This window comes from Gouania willdenowi, chromosome 16, assembly GCF_900634775.1.
Source record: "Gouania willdenowi chromosome 16, fGouWil2.1, whole genome shotgun sequence".
Lineage (NCBI taxonomy): Eukaryota > Metazoa > Chordata > Actinopteri > Blenniiformes > Gobiesocidae > Gouania > Gouania willdenowi.
In genome coordinates this window covers 10,851,953-10,877,489 of record NC_041059.1, presented here as the reverse complement: position 1 = coordinate 10,877,489, position 25,537 = coordinate 10,851,953, and the positions used below count along the sequence as shown (strand labels likewise).

The window sequence follows — 25,537 nt, the reverse complement described above, 5'->3', positions numbered from 1 at the left end:
ATCCAATAACCGAAGGTTTGGGGGTTCAAATCCCGCTCTATCCAAGTCATTGTCCTTGGGCAAGGCACCTTACCCACATTGCCTCGTGTGAATGGTTATGAATTGTGCATGAATGTTGGTGATGGTAGGCGCGAAATGGCAGGCACGCTTCTGTCAGTTTCCCCCAGGGCAGCTATGGCTACAATGTAGCTTACCACCACCGACGTGAGTGTGAATGAATAATATTTTCTGTACGTGCTTTGAGTCTCCTTGAAAAAAGTGCTACATAAATCTAAGCCATTGTTATTGGGGTCAATTTGACCCCATTTGATGTTTTTCATTGAAAAAAAACAATGGTTGACTTTTTCTTTTTGTTTTGTTTTTTTGCTTCATATTTCATGACTTTTTTTAATTTAATGGGTGCAATTGTTTATCTTGATAAAATTATCAAGACTTTTTTTTTTCAGTATGCTGAACACATTTTGCGTGATCATTTGGGGTCAAATTGACCCCAAGCTGTTTTAGCTGTATAAACCTCTTCTTTCTCTAACAGCTTATTCACAGTGAAAGTGGATTTTAGAATGAATACCCCCAAATATGTTGCAAAAAGGAGATGAAAATAAGTAAATTAAAATGTTTATGAGAGGAAACAGGGGGCTCACCAACATCACACAATATGGTTCTTTTATCCTCTATATTTTAGACGACTATATCTGTAACGGATCAACGATAAACTCGACCATAACTGAAATAAAGTCCTGAATTTTGACTAAAAATAGACAGAATTTTTGTCAAAAGACTATGAATTCACACTGGAAGAGCTGAACAGTTTTACTCCAAGGGAAAGGTGATTTTGGGCAGTTTTTAGTAAATAACTTTCCAATGGTTGAAAGTGTGATGTGTATTAAAGTGGAAACAGATCCAGGCTGTATTTTCCTTTTATTCCAGCGTAACGTTACAGTAGGACAGGGCAAGCTATGCATTGTTTTGTTGTTGTTTTTTTTTAATATCTGAAATTCATTCTCATCCTCTGACTTAGCGCAGAGATGTTTGGCCAAATTAATACATTTTAGCTTCATAGTTAATTATTTGCAAATCTGTGGTTTCAATGAAAAATAAAAAGCTTTGCTATTTCACAGCATAATATTTCATTCATGTGTCTTTTGTACCTCTAGTGTGCTTATAATGGGTGATGAAACCAGTTTTTCTTTTAACCACAGTGATGCATCTTTCTTTTATTCAACTCAAATTAAATTAAATACATACTGTATATATATATATATAAATATATATATGTCAGATGCCTTGACTCTATGTTTTCTTCCATTTATCTCATCTCACTCATTATTCATCAATAGACTTCTTTGAACAGGTTGTATACGCATAGCCTTATCTCTCAGCACCTTTATAATTAGTCTAGTATTCAAAGTGAGTGTGTGTGTGTGTGTGTGTGTGTGTGTGCATGTGTGTGTCCATGAGTGTGTACGTTTGTGTATAAATGTGGTAGGAGGAAGAGAAAACAAAGGTTTTGAGCACATTCTGTTTACCTGCAACAGATGGTAAAGTGTTTTTTTTGTGTGTGTGAGTGTGTGTGTGTGTGTGTGTGTGTGTGTGTGCGTGTGTGTGTGCCCTTACAAAAAAGAAGTCTGTTTAAGTGTGCTTAGAGTATACTTTACTTATTTTAAGCTAAAAAATTAAAAAGTATACTTTCAGTTCACATTTTCTGTACTTATCAGAGATACACTTAAAAGCGCACCACTTTACTATACTTGCAGTACACTGAAATGTATACATTAAAGTGTATTTACTTCATACTTGCATTCAAACTTTTGAGTACAAGTATTGAAATTACCTTTAAGTATATTTAGCTCGTGAATGTGCAGATTTCAGTGATTGCTGCCTAATAAATACATTTCTCCCCACATCCATAATGTCTCTATAGTGATCAAATGCAACACATTTTAAAGCTAGGCTTTCTTCTTCTTCTTCTTCTTCTTCTTCTTCTTCTTCTTCTTCTTCTTCTTCTTCTTCTTCTTCTTCTTCTTCTTCTTCTTCTTCTTCTTCTTCTTCTTCTTCTTCTTCTTCTTCTTCTTCTTCTTCTTCTTCTTCTTCTTCTTCTTCTTCTTCTTCTTGTGTACACTAGTTAAAATTGCTACTCCTCTATTATTCATGAACAGATCAGGCTGATATTTGGTGGCTATAATCTATGGATGTGTACGCATCGACGCTCGGAGCCCAATTTTTGATTTGGGGCCCCAAAAGAAAAAAAAGAAAGAAAGTTGATTTTTTCATTTATTTGCAAGTCAAATATTACGACGGTTAGTGGTACTGAATCGTTGGCACATACCAATGAATAAATGGGGCTCATTACCCCCATGTGTCACGGGGGCACCAGGGGGGCCCCATTTTTCAAATGACTACTCCTGTTATTTCTTGTTAGATCAATATGCAGTTTGGTATGTATACTCGATGAATGAATATGATGAGACGCTTGGAGCCCTTCTTTATTTTTAAATACCCCCCCATTTCGGGTAATTTCCAAGTCGTGTGATAAATCATTTCAAAGGTCATTCAACCTAGATCACCATTTTACGTCGCACAATTTCATTTCTTTTACTCTATGGAACCAAGTCATTTCACTGAATTCTGGGGAACGTGCTATTCGGGCCAGGCCGTAATTCATCAGTTTTTGTGAATTCTTACCTTTTATTTTAAAAAAAAAAGAAAAGAAAAAAAACACAGGTCTATTGGTAGGATAACAACAAGAACAAGTCTATGTGAAAAAAAGTTAAAAGTATAGCACAGTGCTACAACAAAAAGTGCTCATTCAAATGAAAGTGAAGTATTAAAATAGTACATTATGAAATATACTGCTAATATATTGGGTAAGTGTACTTGGTACCTAAAAGTGTACTGAGCAAAATATACTTAAACTATGCTGAAGTATACTTAGCATAATGCACTTTAGGTATACTTCTTTTTGGTAAGGGTGTTCCAGATGTTATTCCTTACTGTAGTTGTGTGTTTACATTTTACTTTAGGGTAAATGTTAACAGTAGTGTGATTGACCTGACGTGGGTATGTAGCTTTCTTTCCTCATGTTGTCAATAAAAGCACTCAAAGCCTGAATGTGGATACAGTGTTGACACACAGTGGAAATAAAATCAGAATGCATTGGGAGACATAAATATGTGACGGCCATTTAATGCTTCACCTGTGGCATCGTCAATGGTTTTATGAACAAAAACAAACACACAAAAGCACTAATTGTGAGAACGAGAGGGAAAACATCCGCCCCCTGAATGACTGCCGAGAGAAAACACCCACAGTACTCGCATACTTCAACAAACAGGATTACTTACAATAACTTTACCTTGAGTTTGTCAAGGTTAATAGAAGAAAATAGCTTAGATTTTTTCTCTGTTGGGGTGTACGTTAAAAAACATAAAACTGTCATATTTTGTTTTTTTTTTACTCAAAATCAAGTAAATCAACATTTAAAGGTGCAGTCTGCAACGCACCAGTTTGTGTTAAAAAAAACAGGCTCATTGAGGCCCCCCTGCTGCTCCTGCAGCCTTTGGCAGATTGCCAGAATGCACCACGACCGAGCAAAAAGAACCAATCAGAGCCAGGATTGTGTTTGATGGGCTGTCTGACAGCTGTTGCTCACAGGCCCCGCCCCTTTCCCGGAGCTAGAGCGCCATCTTTTTTACAGTGTATTAGTCTGGGGAAGTAGAACATGGAATTTGTGACTTTTCTGCTTGAAAGGTAATTACTGCTGCTTGATTTACATTATGTTTGATTTGTAATTGTTACACTAGAACCCTGTGGTGCATGTGTTCATGTGTGCGCAGCAGCCTCTGTGTGGCTGCTGTAAGTGACACCGTGTTGTTGTTGCTGCTGCTGCTCAGGTGTGTGCACATTGAGAGAGAGAAGCACTGCAGTAATATGCTTTTAACAGAGCATGTTATGTTACTGTGATGTTGCTGTCAGACTAACGTTAGCTTGTTAGCTCCTCTGAGGGAGGGACTTTGGAAAGTTTGGAGGTAGGGCACGAGAGCAGCGGGGAGGGAGGGGGAGAGAAGGATCTGAGAGTTGCGGACTGCACCTTTAACAGCAGCCCAGCAGTATTGCTGGAACTGACATATTAGCAGTAAATCAACCAAAACAGTGAGACAAACACAAAAATTCTAACTATGAGCAGCATTTTATTTTATTTTCTTCAGATGATTTACTGCAGTTATTTAGTATTTTTCTACTAAACACAGTTGCGGTATAGTAAATAATAGTGTTTTCTCATGGTAGCTAAACTTAATCATCAGTTTAAATGTATTTACATTTTTTGTGTGAAGTACAGTTTATACATTTTAACAAGAGCACTCTCAGAGCGCAAACCTACGCTAAGTTCAGAGGTACTGTATCTGGATTATCTCCAAAATTTAATTTGTTCTTCCTTTTGATATTATCTATCAGCTCACCAAATTTAATTTAAATCCATCCAAAACTTTTCGAGAAAACCATGCTAACAAACATCTACATTAAAGCTAGGGTAGGCGATTTTCTCCAGATACACTTTTTAAGTTCTTGGTTGAAATTGTCTTTATGGTCTGACAGAAATGAAGATCTTATGTGTTCTGAAAAAGGAACAAAGAGAATCCATCAACTGTAGCAGCTGTAAATCTGTAATAACTTCCACCAATGGAAAAAAAACCAAACCGTTTTTTTAACCAATCACGTCTCTCTGTCTCGTCTTGGTCACGTTTTTTAACATATATCATGATAAAGTTTGTTTACTTACTGCTGAATGAGACATGAGACAACGAAGTTTCTACACAATACAAGCGATGAGCTGAGGTCCTCTTCTGCAGCAGCTGTGCGCGTGCATGTGAGCGAGACGGAGCACAGAGGGGAGGGGCGAGGGGAGGGGCGAGGGGGGTAAAGGTGGAGCTGTCAGGGAAGCTACATTCAAGATCATGCTAGCTTTTGAAAATTGCCTACCCTACCTTTAACTACGGAAGAGGATTAGGGCAAATGTTATCATTCTCGAAATTTTGACTTTACCCTTGAAATTTCGACTTTATTCAAATAATTTTCTCCATCAAAATTGGCCCTAATCCTCTTTCATATAACAGACGGATGGACAAACGCCCATGAAACCATTACCTCCTTGGCGGAGGTAAATAATGTAATTTGTTTTACTGAAAAACAGATTAACATTTGATTTGCACACAACAGTGTATTATCTTTTGAAGAATAAGCAGGGGCAGCAGCAGCAGCATAACTTTGGTTTTATCTGCCATCTTTGGAAAATGTTTACCCTTGAAATGTGATCCCTCGCTTCATTTTAGTTGCAGTTCATGTGAGCTATGAGGCAGGTGTAAGTTCTTTTTATTGATTTAGACTCTGTTGTTCATGCACTAAATCACTGTATTTCTGCAACCTTCTCTTCTTGATTATGGGTGTAACCTACTGTGTGATGAGATCAAATATTAATAAAGAAATAAGTCTCGTTGGGTTGCACAGGGCTAAATCACTTTCCACACAACTCAATATCCCACATGCATTACACCAACTTCTTCCAGCGCGATACAACGATAGCCCTGTGTGTATGCTACATGAATTGTCATTAAAAGCTGCCTCTAGTTAATCGCTTTCTTTGAATTTACAGAAGAAGTTATGCCCACAATCATATAGAAGCACCTTGAGGGATAAAGTGGATATGAAATGTAAACCCAAATTTCCATGAGACTGAGGTATTAATCTACTGATGGTCACAGTTTAAATAGAAAGTTTGAAGATGGGGCGACTGTGGTTCATGTGGTAGATTGAGAAGTTGGGGGTTTGATCCCAGTCTATATCAGTCTATACGTTGAAGTGTACTTGAGCAAGACACATAGCCCTAAGTTGCTCCAAGTGGTCGCTCAGTCCTATTGGTGTGTGAGTGGGTGAATGAGCTGATAGTGTAAAGCGCTTTGAGACTACTTCATTGTGGGGATAACGCGCTGATATAAATCAAGTCCATTTATCATTCATGTTATTTTAAAGCTGACGTGTAAAAAACCCATCTAAATATACATCAAATTGAATTTCTGTTTCTGTTCTTATTTATTTTTATGTGGATCAGTAGAAAAGTCAAGCTGAAATCCAAACTAGGTAAGCTGCAATACCTTAAATCCTTACCAAATGTAAAACAAACAAAAAAAGCCTACAGTCGACAATATAATACTATAAAATTAATTCAATTAATTATGTAAAACCTGTCACACCGAAAGGTCTAGCAGATGGTGATTACTACTTCCTTTCCCCCCCCCCGCCCAGAATCAAAAGATGAATTTAAGGAACACAAATTTATCCAAAAGCTTAAAAAACTGTTGTGAATTGATGATACATTACTTCATGAATAAATCCCCTTCCAAAATAATATACTTTAACAGGAACTTTTTCTCTTTTCTTGTGAAAGTACTTGGCCACATCCCAATGAAAAATTGTCCGTAAACAAGTTTTGGTTCTCAATCCATGAGTTGAAAATCCTCTGACCAAGTAGAAAAAAAGCCTGAGTTTTAAGCTTAAATTTGTGTTTTTACATCAGTGTGTGTTTATTCTCTGTGTTTATCCTAATGAAATGTGTTTTGTGTCACTCTGAATGTGTTTTTTTGAAGGAATTGTGCTGCACAAATGCAGTCCTCACAGTTCCGAGCAGCAGGAGGGGTACAAATAATTAGTGGATGATCCAAAACCGTCGTCACGCCGCTACAATGCACGACAGCACACACAGGTCAGAAAATAATGAATCAGTGCCACTGTACAGCAGCAGCTCCCACACTGCGTACGAGCCCACAGTGTGGCACCTCCACAAAAGAGCTACAGTACAAAAACACAACACACGCACACAGCCACGTACATACTATCCGACAAAGTGGAGAATGAGGATAATTATGACACATAGCTTTGCCACCTACAGTGGTGCCTGTGTGAGGGTAGAGCACATCAAACTGAGCTAACATGCTGTGTGTCAGTCCTCCTCCCCTGCACTGGCATGTAATGTATGACACATAGCTGAACCACCTACAGGCCGGCTGTCTTCATGCCCAGCTGATGACGATGGAAAGAGGAAGGACTACAGAGGGTATCAACTTAGGAAGCATTGTTGAATCATCCTCAGGGGGGGATGGGAGGAAGAACAGATAGTGTGAATGGGTTTTTACGATGAGGATGTGTCAAGGAAAGAGTAGGAAAAACAACCGCTGGATTATGTTCTTCTTCTTTGAGAATTGCTTTCAATCCTTCTTTGATAAAAGTTCATGAAATGTCTCTGCCCTGACCTTGGGAGATATTGTCAGCGCTCAGATGGTAAACTGGGGGCAGATATCTTTGGGAGATACATTCTAAGTGACCCTGTTTTGACATAGAAAGAAAAGAACAAGGAAGAATTGGCTTGTACTGGATCTGGATCAGAACCAGTACTAACCATATGCACTCCCAGACTGGTGAATGTTTAAACCAGTTACTGCAGAACCAGAATGCGTTCCTCAGACTGCATGTGTCTTGTTTCTAATACATTTTCTACACTCTATTACCCAATGTCTCAAAAGTCTTGCTTACCTCCAGAGGCCAGACCAAAATACTGTAGTATCTGTGTTAAGGGTGCTTTCACACCTGTTTAGTTGTGAGCGGAGGACAGCTGATAATTGTATCACCTTGGATTGGCTCTGTTTGCATTCAGAGCGCAACTTCTGGTCCGCTCCAAACAGCCTCTGGTTCAGTTATATGAGCTAACCGATTGAGACCATTGTTACTGGAGTAGAGAGTTCTCGAGGCAGAGAAACAAAAACAATGGGTCAAAGCGAGCGCTTAAGAGTGTGCAGAAACATCTGTAATCTCCGTTTGTTCTTTCACAACAGTCAACAATGGAGCAGCAACAAGTTGCCATGCTTTTGGTGGTTTGAGGCCTCGTTTTGCGCCATTGCCGACTCTCCTGATCAACCACAATACTGCACGCTCTACGTCATCAACGATACTTACTGTGTTTGATCCGCTCTAGACTTTGTTTGCGTGTTCACACCACTCAAACGAGGCGGACTATCCGAGCAAACAAATCCTAGAGCGTTTTAACCACTCTCGGCTCTATCGGTGTGAATGCACCCTTCGTTTGAATGATGTTGCACCGTGATGTTGCCACCAAATTCAACCAAATCAGAGAAGAAGAAAGGGAGCATGAGATATGTAAAACTGAGAAATAAGTTATTATTGTTATTGTTAATTGATGGAAAGTGTGATGAAAGGAAGAATATAAATTTCTTGTTTAAACAGACAGCAAGTTTTCACTTTTAGATCTAAATTTTACTTTAAAGTTTGCCGGATTTAGATCTTCTTGTCCTTCAGGAAACTAAAATGTTTTGTTTTGCATGTTTCATTTATTAAGTTTATACTATGAACTACAAAAAGGGGTATTTTTAATTAATTTTGTTTGGTTTCTAACAATGTGGATTTTTGAGGGATGTTGTCCTATGTATGAGGCAGGGATGGTCAGGGAGCATGGATATGGCTATGATTATTTTGAGGTATGCTTGCGTATGCAAATATTTTCTACTAATTATATTCTAAGTTAAAGGGGGGAGCTCACTTTGAGGGTAGAGGACAATCACTTGTCATTTACCAGTGAGTACACCCATACAGAATAGAAAAGAGGTACCATAGTTTGCATAAAGAGATCTAAAACTTTAACAACCATAATTTAAAAAAATTCTACTTTACCAATTCTAGTTGCTTTCCGCTGTTTTATTTTCTTTAAAAGTGGGTAAAATAGCCCTTAGTCAATCTTTCAGTGTGAGATCCATTGTTGGGAGTTTTACATGACTAAAATAACATCACTGAAACTAACTTACTTATACAAGAGGTTGAAGTGCTGAATAAATATGCACAGAGCTGACATATTTAAGTTGAATTTGCAGAGTGGAAACAGATGAGAGTAAGTCAAACTCAGCCACTGAGAATAAACCTGTTTCAAAGATACAGTTTTGAGCTTATACAAGGCTCTATGAGGAGCTGAGAGAAGTAAAAAGAATCTAAATAAAAGTAGAATAGGAAGAGTTTTTTCCTCTGTTAGATACAGGAGACGGTGTCAACACACACACGCAGTGCTCAATATAGCTACTGTCACACAGCCAGGCATACCTCTCTCTTCTTTGCAGCCTGACACTTGCACCTTCAACACCCTTCTTGCCTCGCTCACGTTCCTCTGTCTTCCTCCTCATGAGAACAGGTTACATTCTTCCGTTGCCTTTCCTCAGTCCTCCCCCGTTGCCCTGTCCATCAATGTCACATCCCTGGAACCAAATTAACTAATCTCCCTTCCTTTGGTCTTTCTGCCCATCTCCCTCCTCTCGCCCCTTCTGTATATATTACAGAGTTGACACCCTGCCAGACAATGGTTTAATATAACACACATTCTCTGTGCCTTCCACCCGGTCTCACATTACCCTCTCTTTCCAACTCCCACCAACTCGCTTTCATATGGGCACTGCCGCTTTGCTTTTTCCATACTTTACCAACCGCAAAAGGAGCTTTTTGTTCTTGAATAGCTCCTTCATTGCCATGGTAATCCAACAGAAAGAGAGAGTGGTTTTTCTGTCAGAGGGCCTCGAGGATGAAAATAGCAAGTCACGATGGGTTTCTTTAAGTGGCCCTGAGTCGAAGAAACCAGCTAGACTGAAGCTGCCTTGAAAGAATCAACATGAATGTTAACGTACGTAGTGTTTACATGATTGATGTTCTCACTAAGATCCATTCACCATTATCAGGCCATTTCCTGTTGTATGTCAGCCTTTCCTTCCTCCAGTTGGACCTCTTGCTGCAGTGTCCACCCTCTTCTAGATCCCCCTCTTCCTCTTATTCTCAAACATCATCCTCCCCCTTCCTTTCCTCCTCCACCACTATCGCCTTCTCACCACTTGCTGTGGTAATCCCATTACTCATGTGTGAATACCAGCTGGGAGTGAGGGGGGTGGGGGGGGGGGCGAACAGAGGATAACTGTGTGGAGGCCTCAGACCCAAGTTAGACCGTTGGACTCTGTTATACTGTCAGATGTTTATCCAAAGGGTAGTGAAAAAGAAGAAGAAGGAGTGACATCGCTGGCCTACTAAGACTTATCAGTCATGGTCGTCTTCAGTAAGCAACTATACACTACATGCAGCAGATCAAGGTGCACACCCAACACCGGATGCCACAAAAAACCAAAACAAACAATAATATAATAATAGTAGCAATAGTTATAATAATTTGAAAAGTAATAAAGATAAATATAAATATGTACATAGTAGAAAAGTCAAATATAAAGTGTGCATTGTGAATAGTGAAATACTATATATAGTTCTATTGGCTGTTGAGGAGTCTGATGGCAGAGGGAGAGAAGGATTGTCATTAGTTGTCAAATAAGTTTCTGTGTTTATCGTTTCAAAGTGGTGGTGAAATACGAGGCCTTTTTTTTTTTAGCTTCAGCTCATGAATTAATGTCCCTATATTTGTTAGAAAGTAGCTAAACTTGTGAAGTTGTGCTGTTTGCAACTGCTTTTGTAAATGTAATCTTGGAAAAATAAGCAACTTTATTTATTCATTTGCAGGGTTTTATCCAATTCGCATTTCAACAGTAACCGATTTGCAATAACAATATAATAAGATTCAATATCTTTCCTTGTGTGGAAATGTTGTTTTTTTGTCATTTACCATTGAATTTTATAGAAGTACTGACTGATGATTTATTTTTGGCACCAAATGAATAAGATTTGATTTATTTGAACAGTGCTTTTTGATTAACCCAGAGTTCTGTTGCTTGTGATATTTTTAAATCAGGTGGTCATATAAAGAAAGAATAAGAGTAGTGCCAGTATCTCAAAGCCAAAGACCTTGAGGTGCATAAAAGTTTATTGATGTTGTATATTAGAGTGAGGCTTAACATTTTCTGGTCATTGCATAAATATATAAATATAAACAGATGAGACCTTACAGCTTGATGACCAATATTTGTAATGTTCACAAGTGTTTTAGGGTTTGGGGATGCAAGAAACATAGCTTCATTAAAAATGTTCAACCATCCATACCTCCAAACCTGGTGAGCATGCAAAGGTATAGTATTTATCATCTATACCTAACATAAACCCAGCCAAAAGTTCACCCTGTATTCCTTCTACTTCTATGGAGTAGCTCATCTTCTAATTTGGATGTGTTTACCTTGTTTTTCTCTCTTTTGGTGCTCACAGCAGATGTTTTTAGGGGTAAAGAGAAGAGAAAATCATTGGCTGATGGGCTATTTAGCTGTTTTCTCCGACTGTTGGACTGGCAAGCTTGAAAATAAACAAGTTCTTTGATGGCAAAGAACCCATTGACTCTTTTCTATTCTGTCTCTCTCCCACTCCTCGTTCTACTCAGCCTTTCTCTTTTCCTCCTGCTCCCGCGGTTCAATTTGCAATGAAATTGAAAGGCAAGATTTTGTTTTTTTCATTTTTTTCTTGGGGGGGCATAACCGTTACCCTGCTGCAGTGGTTGTCTTCCCAGCTGCCGATATTATTGGTTCATCCGGTTATCCCTCATCCCTTACATTTGCTTTTCACTGACAACCAAAATAAGAAATTCGTTCCCTTGTCTAAACAATTTCCACATGTAAATATAAAGCATACCAAGATTTTTAAATCTTCAGCTGTCTTGCAATTCAGGGATGTCTTAAAATATCTTGGAAGGCAAGTAAACCAATAATTGACCATAGGAAAGTGACAAAAACATAGCCTTGGCAGCCAAGGTAAGAATGAGCATTAAGGTTGTGTGTCCGTGTGTGTGTGTGTGTCAGGTTGTTTCTCTCCTACATTGAAGCGTTAATAAAATGTGTAGCTTTTGCAGTTTTGTAGGAGTTGCGATTGTTTTTAAAGATCCCGGTCTTGCTATTCGACCCTATATAGGAGGACATGCCACTGGATAGGGCTACGATAGGACAAAATTGGGGGTGGATACAAGTGTGAATCTATGGGGAAGGTGTCTAGAGATGCTCACACCCACCTAATGGAGAGCATACACATGCATACAAACACCCCAGTTTAAAAATTTCAACTATCTCTTTCATTCTCTCTGTCTTTCTCTTTGGAGCGTCTGTCTGTCATTCTGATTAGGAACGGACAGAGTCACGTGAAGCTCAGAGGGGGTGCAAAAGGGCGGGATAGGAGATGGCAAGAGTTACAGATGATGTGGAACCAATAGGACAAGGCTCCTCTGTGATACCCTCTGTTTGTTAAACATATTATCGGCTGTACTTGCCAACTTCTAGTTGTGTCTAATCTGATGACTAGATATCTCATGAAACCTATTATGAAGTTTAACTAAAGTCATATTAATAATTTTGAGTTTGGAACCCTTGAAAATAGTTTCAGGTTTTCTTTTTTGTGAATCTTTTGAATTATAAACCTACTCGATACCATCCTTCGCATAGCAACAAGAGCTGTACATATTTCATGGAACCTGTGAACCAAAAGGAATTAGAGATGCTTATGCTAATACCTTTATAATGGCTGTAATCCATTTTGTCATTTGAGATATTTATTTATCTAAAAGTTATTCATCCGAACAGGTGGGTTCATCTGCTCACTTGTCAGTGATAGTCATGGAATTACTGATCAGTGTATGCCATTAAATGAATAAAATCAACTTTACAGTTGTCTTGTTAGTGAAATATTGACCTTGTGAAGAACATTTTAAAGAGACTGTAAGAGAAGTATGAAGTCATGGAGAGGTGGCAGAGGATGGAGCAGAGGTACGTGAGCGAGGGCGGAAGGTTGTATGGATGAATGAGTGGCAATAGAACGAAGGACAGCGTAAAGAGGGAACTAAAGAGGGAGGACAGATGAGCAGGATAGAGTAATGGAGAATGGGAGGAGGAGGACACAGGTGGGAAAGAAACAGGGTGTTCAGTAACGTGCTGTGTTTATCGGTGTCAGAATGTACTGTGCTGTGGACTTATCGGTAAATGTCACCTCCTGTGCTGAGTTACATTAGAGTGCACTTTCATAACTCACGTTGGTGCACGCATCACAGGTATACAACTGCAGAGGCAATTTATAGACCCAGCACTAAATGACATCAGTACAACAAGGATTTTTATCAGAAATCCAGACAAACGCGAAACGAGATACATGCAGAGATTTATTTAGCTGTGTGCTAGACATTGGTCAAAAACAAATGGTAACCTATCAGACTAGACTGCTGCAAACAGGCAGGGCAACAACAGCGCAACACTTTCCTTCCTAAATGATTCTCCTATTGTCAACTGCTGCTGCTGAGAACGTGACTCATCTTCCATAAAGAAGATGAGTCAGGACATCAGTTTCTGGACCAAATGGTTTAAGCAATTGGCTTATTATAGGTGCAGTTCCTAATCAGGTTGAGCAGAGTTGGTTTCATCAGACTCAAGAGAAAATGGCAAATAAAGGGAAGAGAAATCCTGTTTGTAAATCACACTGCAGGACTTTGCTGCTGTCAGAGGACTTTGTTTACTTTGTTTTACAACCACTGTGTCATCCTGTCGACAAGGCAGGGCAGTGTTGTGTACCGCCGATACAAGCACACATCAAACCTCCCTTGTGTGTTTTGGTGCCACTGAGCAAAAGAAGAGATGCACTCTACCACCCATTTATGACACCTCGCCTTATCGAAGACACCAACTCGATGACACTTGACAGCACATATCAGCACGAGAGGAAACAGAAGCACTGTGATTGAGGTGACAGGAAACATGGCCAAACAAAACATCGACCCTGTCACTCGATTAAGTCATGATGAATATCTGTTCAAGTACGAGTTTTCAAATCACATGACAGGATGTGTCGATGTTCACTGGCACCTAAATCAATGAACCCACTAACAGACAACATGCTAGTGTGCACTCCGGCTCACTGAACAGTATGTGTTTGGGTTCAGAGCCTCATTTGCTGTACTTAAAAATACAACCAAAAGCGGAAGTTTGAGCTTCACAAGACATCAGCAGCCAATGAGGATACAACATAGTTTTCAAATGAACTACAAATTCATAATTTGTTATATCTTTGTACAGGTTTATGAAATTTGAAATGCAGCAGTATTGAGCTATCAGCCCGTAGGCCACTTCCGGTCAGTCTTCCACCTTTTGCCATTCCATCACAAAAACACTAGAAATTCTGCCCGTGATTTTTTAATAATGATTTAATATTAGAATTTAGAAAATAATGTTGGCACAATATTTTGCACCACACATTTCTATAGTGGAAGGGCCACTGCCATAGCCACATTGTTTTAAACTTAAAGAGTATCTAAACCCCAAAAGCACTTTTTTTCTGCTGAAAACAAATGTACAATAGTTTTAGTTTTAATTTTGCCTTCTATTTGTAAATTAACTTACTGCACATCAGCTATTTTAACATAGCATTTATACTAACAACGGAAAATGATACAGACTAACAGAATGATAAACTAAATATTAAATGTTACAAATAAACCTATTGTTGATTCATTTTTGTCCAATTTGACATATTTTGGTGTGAAAATGTAAGTCACGTCTGCCAAAAGGTACTCGTTAAGAAATGAATATGTTTCACAACAACTAAATATTTTCACTTGCTGTTATAATTAAAGTGACGTGTGACATTTTTGTTCCGGAGGTTGATACCAAATGGAAATGTTTTTACATACTACAATTTGTATTATTTTTCTCTAAAAAAAAAACAATTGTTTTTTTTTTTTTTTTAATTATTAATATTGTTAGAAACTATATTTTACCTTAATTTTACCAGGTTGATCACTGAGAACCAGTTCCCATTTACAGTGACAACCTGGCTATTGTCCATAATTGTTTATAGTTACCATGTTACTTGTTAATTTGACAAGAAACTTTTTTTTTTTTTGTCTTTTTTTAATAATTTGTTAAATAAACGGCTGATTGCATAAGTTAATTTGAGCAATATTCATTTTTAAAGCAATTAGATTTTTGTATTGTAATGTTAATTTAAATCACAGTTCATTCATTTATACTATAATATTTCATAGAGGAGACGCTGACTGACGTGAACAGACGTACTTCGCGCCTCTCTCAAATCGTAGGAATCGGATGTGACGTCGCGGTAGGAGCGCGCGTTTAATGGTCACCCAGGCAACGCCGCGTGCTGCAGTGACGCGAGCTCGGGCTTCGGCTCGTGGTGAGTGGGCGTGACTCGCCACGTTACACCCCCCTCCCTCCTCCCTCCTCTCCCCGCGTCCCGTCAGCGTAGGCGGGCCTCACTCGGAAGAGAGCGAAACACGACACCCCGAGGACGGAGCGAGGCGCGGGGAGGGGGAGGGTGCGGAGTGAGCGGAGAACTAAAAAAGTCCGAGAAGAAAGAGACGCTCACTTGTTAATGTCGACCTGAGACGTAGTGCAACGAAAGGGGATGTTAGACACCGACCAAGATGCGGTTTAGACGGAGCGAATGGCTTCCGGACAGCGAGCAGCACAACTTGTTTGAAGAAGACAGAAAGGCGTTTTTTTAACGAGCAGACCGGACGGTTGACCGCTCTCAGAGCAGATTTCAACGCTGAGTTACCGCGACAAGAGGCGGAGAGGACTGGCGACCCCTCGGCCGGGCCGGTGAGAGCCGCGGGAAGCGGACACACACACACAGCTAGAGAGAGCGTAGCGGCAGCTGTAAAAGTTTGTGCCCGGGTCCTGTCGTAGTTTCCTCGGATAGAGACCGGAGCGTGAGAGGAAGCGGTCGACCGATTGACTTGTCTTGGCGTTCTTCGTGTGTTGTTCCAGTTTGGCACACTTTAAAAAACCTTTCTCTACCCGGTTCAGACTGAAAGCACCGAGAATGAAAACACCTGGAGATACCGGTAAGTTTACAAGTCTTCCAGTCACTTTTTTGTCCTTGTTTACATGTCGGCAGATCAAACAGGACCCATATTTCTGTGTAAAGTTAGCCATCATCACCCACCTCCTGTCAGAAAACTGAATGAAAACCTGTTGATGCAGCTGTTGCTGCTGCTGCAGTCTGAGCTTTAACTTTTTAACTTTTCTAAAGCTGGCCAAGGTTTGAATCCAGAAAAATTAATTTCTACTTAGATATAATATTGTCCCAAATGTTGTTGTTATGTGAATGGTGTAGGTCTGTGACTGCACAGAAAAAAATAAAATAAAAAACAAAACAGGTGATGAAGAGAAAAGTGTTTTGTTCCAGTCAGAGAACAGGATGAAGACCTGCTGAATTCTGGTGCAGCTGTCAGTGGTTTCCTCTGCATGTATTCCAATCTGTTTAAGCTTCTCTACTGTACTGTGTGAAAAGGAAACGGTGGTGTAACCACTGTACAGTTGTTGAAGAGACATCCTCCATGTCACCTTGGCAACCTCACTTCACCATGTCACACAACTGTCACTAATTATTTTTGTTTCATTGACATTGACAGACAACTGGTAAACCTTTTAAAACCTGTTTAAAAAAAAAAATAAAAACAAGAAGAAGAAACGAAGCACAAACGTGGGTCTGTCAGCGTTAAGGATGTGGAGGTTCTTCCCAACACTGTATGTCTAATTCCTAGAGAGTTTTGCATAACTTTGTTCTTGTTTTTTTATTGACTCATGTCAAATCTACCCTATAAAAGGAGGAAGTGAAGGTATTGTTGTACTCTTTAAGCTTCCGTTCCAAACTGTGCCTAACAGACTTTGTTTTGCATGTTGCACATCAGTAACAGTTTGATTTGTTTCACTGTGTATGGCCGATTTACTTAAAGTCCACACAAAGTTGCACATGATACCATTCAGTACTGGAAATACATTCAGTAATTCATCCTACCATATTTGTTTTGTTGTCATTTGAAAGTGAATGTGGTGACTTCTACAAACCATTACTTCTTACTGTTTCACTAAGCACTTTGCATATTGTGTGTGTGTGCGTGTGTGAGTGTGTTTGTGAGTGACTGACAAAACTGAGTAAGTACCTCCACTTGGGGATGTTTCTTTTCTCTCCCTTCCCCCACTGCGTCCTCTTCTGACTCTTGCTGCACTAAGCCGTAGCCCCTCGGCCCTCCACATTCCTACACACACACTCCCTTTTGCTGCCCCACAAGCCGGCAGCCATGACATCACACCGTCATCCCACCACACGTAGCCCATCTACTACAATGAAATCAGTGTACAGGCCAGTAGCGTAAGTCCTGATTGGAAAGCTACTTAAAATTGATTCCTTCTGTGTTTGTGTGTTTATATGCTCAGTTTGATAACTATGCCTTTTAGCAATGGCTGGTAAATGTATGCATTCAAAGTTATTGACTGATTTTCAATTATTTTTGCTGCATTTAACCCTTAACCGTTATATTTTCTGGTGATTCTGACTCTCAATGCACGTATTAGTTGGTGGCTACATGAAGGATGCACATGGAATCAAACTTTTTAGGGGAACTTTAACTTTACTGAAGCTTCGTTTTTGTATTTTTTGACGTTTTTTGTAGCATTATGTGTTCATTGCTACTTTATCAGCATTGACGGAAGATAGGATTTGTGATGAGGTAGTAAACAGTGAAGTTGTATAAATCTACCAGGGGCTGTTATTGGCGGGGGGCTGTTATTGGCGGAAGGCTGTTGGTTTTGTGGTGCTGGAGCCTGAACTGTATCTCTCTGTTTCCGTTTCTATCTAATCACTCTTGTTTACCTGGTTTTTGTCTGTGGTTAATGTCTGTCGAGTGTGATTGTAAAGAGCGACAGACAACTTTGGATTAGTCAGCAGAGAAGTGGTGTGTACAATCTCATCTCCACTCAAATTATTTCTAAAGCTTTGCTAATGATTAATGCTAAAGGTATTCTGTGATTCATGCTGCAGCCCCAAAAACAAGCTCTCTCTCTCTCCTGTTGCCTCTGTCATGTTCTGCTCTGTGATGGGTTAAGGACGGGTGTGTGTCTTTGTATGATGGAATTGCAGAGTGGGACCCCTGGCTCTGAGTGGCCATTGTGAGTGTGTGTGTGGAGTGCAGGACAATGGAGCGAGTGGGGCAGGGCCTAGGACTGATTGTGTGTAGACTTGTGGGGCCAGGGACCTCTCTTTGTGGTGATATTGGTGTTGAGTAGCTCGTGGTTTGGTGGTGCTTTGGACGAATGAAGTGAGTGAGTGCACTTCTGCATGTGTGTGAAATCTTAGTGAGTGAGTGTTGGGGTGGCAAAGCAAGGCATACACATTGTCTTGTTTTCATTCAACAGATAGAATTAATGATAACTGTTTTATGTTGATTCCAACTTCCCAAGAGTGATAATGTGTCACATTTGTTTCAGCTATCATACACATAAGGGGATAATATGGAAAGGCAGGAAACAAAAGTGTAATAAATGAGTGAGAAGAAGAAATGATCCACGGTGTCTCTGTCTGGCTTTAAGTGTACGACTGTAGCCATATGCTTTTCAATCTCAACCACCGCTGTGATGATAAGCGGAGCGATTAGCCTTATCTGTGAAAACTCCCTCGCAGTGCTGACCACAGCAAAACCACTACCTCCTACCATCCCAGCACAGTTTTACAGCCTGGTTTATGGGACAGCTTCCTGCTGTGATCGGGCTCAGCGAGCATACTTAAAGCCTGAACCAGATGATGTTTGACAATGAAAGTGATTATCTTTGCCAGAAAATAAACGTTAGATTCTGCCCCATTCCCAAAAAAAAAAAAAAAAACTGGCTTTGATTGCTGTCGAGGAATACTGTGAAAGCTGACACAACTGTGGGCTAAAATCATATGCATCCGTGCATGTTTATGTCTACTATGTCAGTGAAAGCTTTTAGTTGTTAAAAAAAGAAAGAAATGCATACATTTGTGTTGTCGATATCATCAACATTGATTTTTCAGTTGACAGACTGAGTTTTTCCAGTTGGAACATTGATGTGTCCCACTTTTTTCTAAATACACACCTTTTAAAAGTTGGGATTTGGTCCTCTATGCCACTGGTTTCCAACCAGGGGTACATATACCGCGAGGACACACGTGTCAAACTCAAGGCCTGGAAACCAAATCCTGTCCTTTAGAGCATCCATTTCGGCCCACAGCAGCAAGCAAAAAAGTTAGAGAAGCAATTAATCATTGTGTAAATTACCAACAAATTCAGTTGTAGATATCTCCAAATTAATGCACAAATTCAATGCAACTCCACAATATTAGCAGAGCTCACATTTCCCCCACGTTTATGTCACATGATGGCAGTCATTTTTAATCTCAAATTATTAAAATAACTAATTTTCTTCAAATTACTCCACAAAATGTCCTCAGATTACATAAAAATGGGTCACAAATTCCAACAGCGGCAGGGACTGATGGGTGACATTGCTTTGATATTATCGGCGCCATACATGTTTTAGTACTTATTTATTCGTGGGTGTGCAAACAATAGCACAATAATGATTAAATTATAATTTTTTTCTTTTCACTTGAGATAAACTGCTTTGTACATTTATTAAATTATTTAACATAAGTAATTTTATATGCCTTTTTCAGACACCTTACATGCTTAGCAGACAGTTTATTCACCCGTTGACGTTAAACGGCATCAAAGGGGTAAACAATAATCTGGCCTTATTTTCCTTAAAAAAATACTTACATATTGAAGACTATCAAAGTAGATACCAATGAATGGAAACAAAAATATTCTCTGATATACAATGTTTATGAATGCAAACTAGGAGGAAATAATTGTATACATAGTTTTAATTACTGCATCTCTGTAGCTATTACAGATCAGGATGACATGTATAAGATGCTGTAGAGGAGAGTTCAGAGGCCAACATGTAAACAAATAAAACAAGCCTTACTAAATTGAAGTGACAAAGGCATGCTCTTAATTTAAAGAGATTCTCAGGGGGTGCACGAGACGGAAAAGGTTGGTAAACTCTGCTCTATCTCATGAAGTTGACAAATGACTTCTAGTAAAGTGGGATTCAATTGTGTAAATGCCTTTATTTAGACAGGAACCTGACCAAAGGGAACTATGTGCTCACCCAGACAACACTAATGGACCACCCTACTATTAGTCCTGTGATGCCCTTGATCAGTAGGGCAATATTACCCTTGACACTCAGGGTTTGGTTCACATCGCTTGTCCTACTCTGCTCTTAAGCCATCCACCCCCCCACCCCCCCCCCCAAAGCCCCCCAGACCTGCACTTTGACCTCAGCTCCGACCATCATATCCTATAGATTATTAGGCCTCTGTTCAGTTTGACTATGTTTGTGAGGTCTGTCACCAAAAGCTCCATTTGAATGTAACTTTTAACTCATTACAGCCACAGAGCTAATTGTGTCCTCAGGCTATACGCGTGCTTGTCTGTGAGCCAAGTTGTACAGTAATAGCTTTGTGTTAGCCTGACCTATATTTACTGTATTAGTTATTGGTAAACACACAGTGTAATGGGGTGGGCCTGCAACTTCACACAGGTATTGATGAAAAACTTTTGCAAAATTTGTGAAGTTAAAAGCAAAATCCTACACACTTGCACATACTGTTGCAGCTTTTTATTTGAATTGTTGGACCTCCCACATTCCTGCTTGGAAGGTTAATAGTTACCGGCTGTGTTGCATTACACACGAGGGGGGATACACAACAGCTACAATCCCTTAGCCTTTTGGAACACACCAACACTAGAATGCATTAATGCAAGAAATAGTTTTAATTCCTCAGATGTCACTTAAGATGATGGTGCTATTCCTGTGTAAAGCTGCTAGTTTCAAAATGTGCACATACTTTATGAACACACACAAGCACACTGGTCTCCTTTCAAATGAGTATCAAAATTCAGGTTAAGAATGCAGTGGGGTGTGTTGGTGGGCTTTGATTGACCTGCTCTGCTCAGCAGCTGTTTTGTGTTGTGCGCCCGCATGTGTATTGTAATTTAATATAGGTGGTTTACAGAGCTCCAGTGTTGCAGAGGTGATTCGGCGTGAGGAGCAGAATGGCACGTTGTTGTAAAAGAAAATGAAGTGTGTATCTAGAGGAGGCAGGATTTTCTGCGTGGGCAGCTCTGTAAAGGTATTATTTCTGAACAAAGCTTGTATGTCGGTGCTTGTGGGTGTATGTAACAGCTTCTCGGTGACGGCGGCGCCACTGAAACTGATCGGAGTCTGCTGACACACACACACACACACACACACACACATACACACACACACACACACACACACACACACACACACACACACACACACACACACACACACACACACACACACACACACACACACGCACGTGAAGATCAAGTAACTCTATAACTGTGATACTTCTGGATGAGATGCTTTGTTTTGGGTCCTGGTCATACAGTGACCCGTCCTTCAGGTCAAACCCTGAACTCTCACCTCTCTCGTTGTTTGAGCATAATCTGCATGTAAAATGTCAAAATGTCCTCTTTATTCAGTCCTTCTGTGTTTGTGCTCACACACACATACACACTTTACTGGAATTTTACCTAATCTCACACACACACGCACACACATAACATAAGTTGTTTGTAATCCTCTGGTAATAGCGATACACTGGTTGCTGTTTTTGCCAGCGGCAGGGCTCGGCCCCAGTGGTGTTGTAATCTACACTCCTAATCTTTTTAGGTTAACCCCAATAATACTGGTCACGACATCAGGCATCTTTACAGCAGAAGATTGGCCTGCAGTGTTACAGCTCATGTATACATAAAGGATGTTGCTAAGCTACAATTTTCCTTGCAGACTACACTGTTTACCTTATTGACTAGTCTATAACACGAGCACAAAATATTCTACATTCTACGGTTGTTAATAATATTGAGTGCATTTAATAACATCTGAAAACATCCTCTGCATACCAAGTTATTATCCCCCACCACAAAGTGTGGAAGAGGGATGTCGGTTTGACCTCTGTTTGTTCGAGTTAAAGTTAGAAACTGTTTAAGATAGGATAACCAAATTTGGTGTGTGGCTTCAGGGTATCAATACCTAGATGGAGTTCAAAAATGAGAACTGAGCAATTATTTTTTTTGCCCTTGATCTGTTTTTTATTTTTTACTTTGTTCGAGGTATCTTCAAAAGGAACAACTTTTCTCAGAAACCGTTTAATATAGGATAATCAAATTTGGTGTGTGGCTTCAGGGTATCAATAACTTAATGGAGTTCGAAAATGAGAAGCGCGTAATTTTTTTTCCAGCTTTATTGCCCTTGTTTCGTTTTTCTTTACTCTGTTTGAGGTAACTTCAAAGGGGACAGCTTTTATTAGAAATCGTTTAAGATTGGATAACCAAATTTAGTGTGTGGCTATAGGGTATCAATGCCTTGATGGATTTAGAAAATGAGAAGTGCGCAAATAGTTATTGTCCTTGTGCCGTTTTTTTTACTCTGTTCGTGGTATCTTCAAAGGGGACAGCTTTTCTTAGAAACCATTTAAGATAGTTAGTAATTTTATATTCTGATGTCATAACATTTTTTTATGTATACATCTAAGTTCTTAGATTTAGGACATTTAGGAAAAGGTTGCGGCAACATTTCCAAGTTATTTAGTTTAAAGTAGAGGTGTCCCGATATCAGCCAAAAAACGAATATCGGATTTTATCGGACTGCATCTAAAATTTCAGATATACTGTAGATATTATGTTGAAGGTTTAAATGTATGTAACCAATTGGTTAATAATAAATGGGTCAGTTTTTCTCATACCTACAGTTGATGACTATTGTTCTCTGTTTGAGTAACATCACTTGATCAAGCCTTTTCTAACATTCCACACTACAAAATAAGTAGTAAAAGTACGTATGATTCGTGCTGATATTGTTTCGGATTGTTATCAGCCAATACTCAAGGCTGCAATAACAGTATTGTATCGGAAGTGAAAAAGATGTGTCGGGACATCCCTAGTTCAAAAAGCACTGAAGAACAAACATTTGGACAATAAACAGTTCACAGGCAGAGCAGACAGTAGTAACATAAAAAGTTCCCAGAACAGTAGTGTTTTAAAAATGCTCCTGTTGTGGCTATTTTCATATTTTGCTTTACATCAGGTCATTGTAGCTTGCCCCTGTGTCTTAAGCCCTATTCGCACAGGATTAGTTTTACCTAGGGACCACATGTAATAAATAAATGACCCCCCAACGTCTGCTTTTCATGTGGCGCATTTGCACGGGATAACCGAAGCCTGAGGTTTTGCTGAAATTTACGGACATTTCCCAGATATGATGTCAATACGCTGCGTAAACCAAATAAAAAAAATATAAAAAACGATTGTTTTTTTTGTTTTATTAATTTAAAGCCAGAAACAGAAAAAACTAAAAACAAACAAGCAACATTTTTTGTTTTAAAATTAGATCAGGTTCTGTTTGTGTGATATTTGGATATTTACGGGGAAACTAGGACGAGAGCTTCATGTTTTAATCTCACTACACAGAGGGGAAACACAGACGGACTTTTCCTCTGATGCATTTGATGAAAAATGATCTTGTATCATGTTTTCCACCTCACATCGATGGCCAAGGTGTAATTTATGTGTCGATGACGTTTCATGAAAGAATTGTTGATGCTGGAAGTCCGAATTTATGAATATCTGACAACTTTTCCCGAACAGTGTTACGGACCAAACAGTATCCGGATAAACTGTTGACTGGGTGGACTTTTGCTCCCGGTCCAGACATAAAATGCAGCAACGCATAAGTCACATTACTGGTGAATTGAAACGTTATTAATACATAACTAAATCCAAACTAAAAAACTGATTTTACGTAAAACATGCACACGTGGAACCAGAGGTGGCGTAATAAATCTACGGATACTCCTCGTTTCTTATGATCAACTTACGTGTGTGTTGACGGCTGCTGTTAGCGGTATTTATAACGTACAAAATAAACATTTTACTGCCCTCAAAAAAGCTGTAATTGTTTTTACAAAGGTGTCAAATCTTAGAAGTTCTAACATCTATTGTTCTTCACACCAGTTTATTTGGATCATAACACTGCAAAACAAAACATAAACGTGAGCAGCTTTTTATGAGCTAAAACATCCACAGACTGAATAAAGAACGAAGGGTATACAGATTTAGATACCGCCCATTTCTGTCCAAATCACAGAGATGCCTATTTGCATTGGATCAGTACTATCACAGGACCTCGGAGTTCAGCAAAATACAGTAGGTAATTTGAGGGGTAATTTTTACTTTGCAAATTACTGACATTGTCGATCCGCACGGGATTAACATCACAGACATTCTCCGCAGTTGTTACAAATCGCATGTGGTCGCTAGGAAAAACTAATCCCGTGCGAATAGGGTTTCATAATCATTTATTGTTTATTAGTTATTTGAACTATGCACATAGCTCAAAGCTGCAAAGTTGTTTACTGAGGGCCCGAACATGAGGGGCTGACATTTCCACCAGATAGGATGTATAGCAGATCTTTTTCTTTTTTCTATGTTCTGAAAGTGTAGGTGGAGCTGTATTACTATACCAAATTTGAGTTTATTATGTGATATGTAATTCTGGATATATTGGAAGCAGAAAATGGAAGAAAAATAAGGACGAGAGTAAATCAACACATCCCCTCCTCACAAAATTAGGCATATCTCAAAAAGTGTTTATCTGGTCAAACTAAACATTTACAGTGTGCCTATTGAATATTCATGGAACAATTGGTAAAAAAAAAATTGAGACCAGAGTGTATGGGCCATTTGTAAAATTACATCACGCGAATATATCGCACTTGTATTTAAATCGTGACGCATGATACTGTTTTTATTATTTGAAATGACGTAATACCTCAGAAAAAAAGCGATAATGTTTAGCAGTCTACTGTTGTGCTGTCTGTGTACAGGTTTACACGCCAAAAACCTTATAGGAGAAGCACAGCAACATAGGATTTTATATTTTGTGCTGGGGAGCGTATTCATCCACCTCTCCCCTGCCTCAGTGCTACTTTTTGCTCAACTGTTGCGCAATAGCCCAATAGTGCTCATAACCCCTCTTTAACCTCTTTAGTCTAGCAGTCAGTCAGCAGACACTCCCTGCAGAAAAGCAGTCATGTTTGAAAAGTTCCCCTGGCTATTTTTATCTGGGAATCTGCCTTTCAGGGAGAATGGGTGGAGGGCAACTAAAAAAAAAATAAACATAATAGGAAGTCACCAAAAGACGTTTGTGTCACTTGCACACTTGCAATGTTGATACTTGGTATGCATGTGTGTTTTGGGGTTTCTGCGTGCGTCTGTGTGCGTGTGTAGTGTGGCTTGCTGACAGGTTTTAAAATGCTGTCTGGCGCCAAGTTAAACACTTGGTTTTTTCCAAATCCCCTGCGATATATCCCCCATACACCCCATGTATGGAATGCTCAATCATGTTTAGGTTTTTTTTTTTACTACTGTTCTTTTCTCTTTATCTTCGGCTTTACCGTTCAACATTGTGTCTTTTATTTTGTCACACTCTTTCCCCTCCATGTCCAGACCTGTTCCTGGAGTGCATCACTGTGTGTGTGTGAAAGTATGTGCATTTAGGAGGACCTGAAGGCTTTCTTTAAAAAAAACACCCATCCATCTTTTGTACTGGTGACTATT

At 39.4% G+C, this 25,537-nt stretch overlaps 1 protein-coding gene across 1 annotated transcript in view; it reads left to right on the top strand.

The window, feature by feature from the left end:
- The first annotated feature begins 15,175 nt into the window (after nucleotides 1-15,175).
- The window catches only part of erfl3 (Ets2 repressor factor like 3), a 56,451-nt gene continuing 46,089 nt past the window's right edge, over nucleotides 15,176-25,537 (top strand). The window contains exon 1 of the mRNA XM_028471490.1: nucleotides 15,176-15,859. Within this exon, the coding sequence (XP_028327291.1) occupies nucleotides 15,838-15,859 (22 nt within the window). The 5' untranslated portion in view covers nucleotides 15,176-15,837. The remainder of the gene's footprint in view (nucleotides 15,860-25,537) is intronic.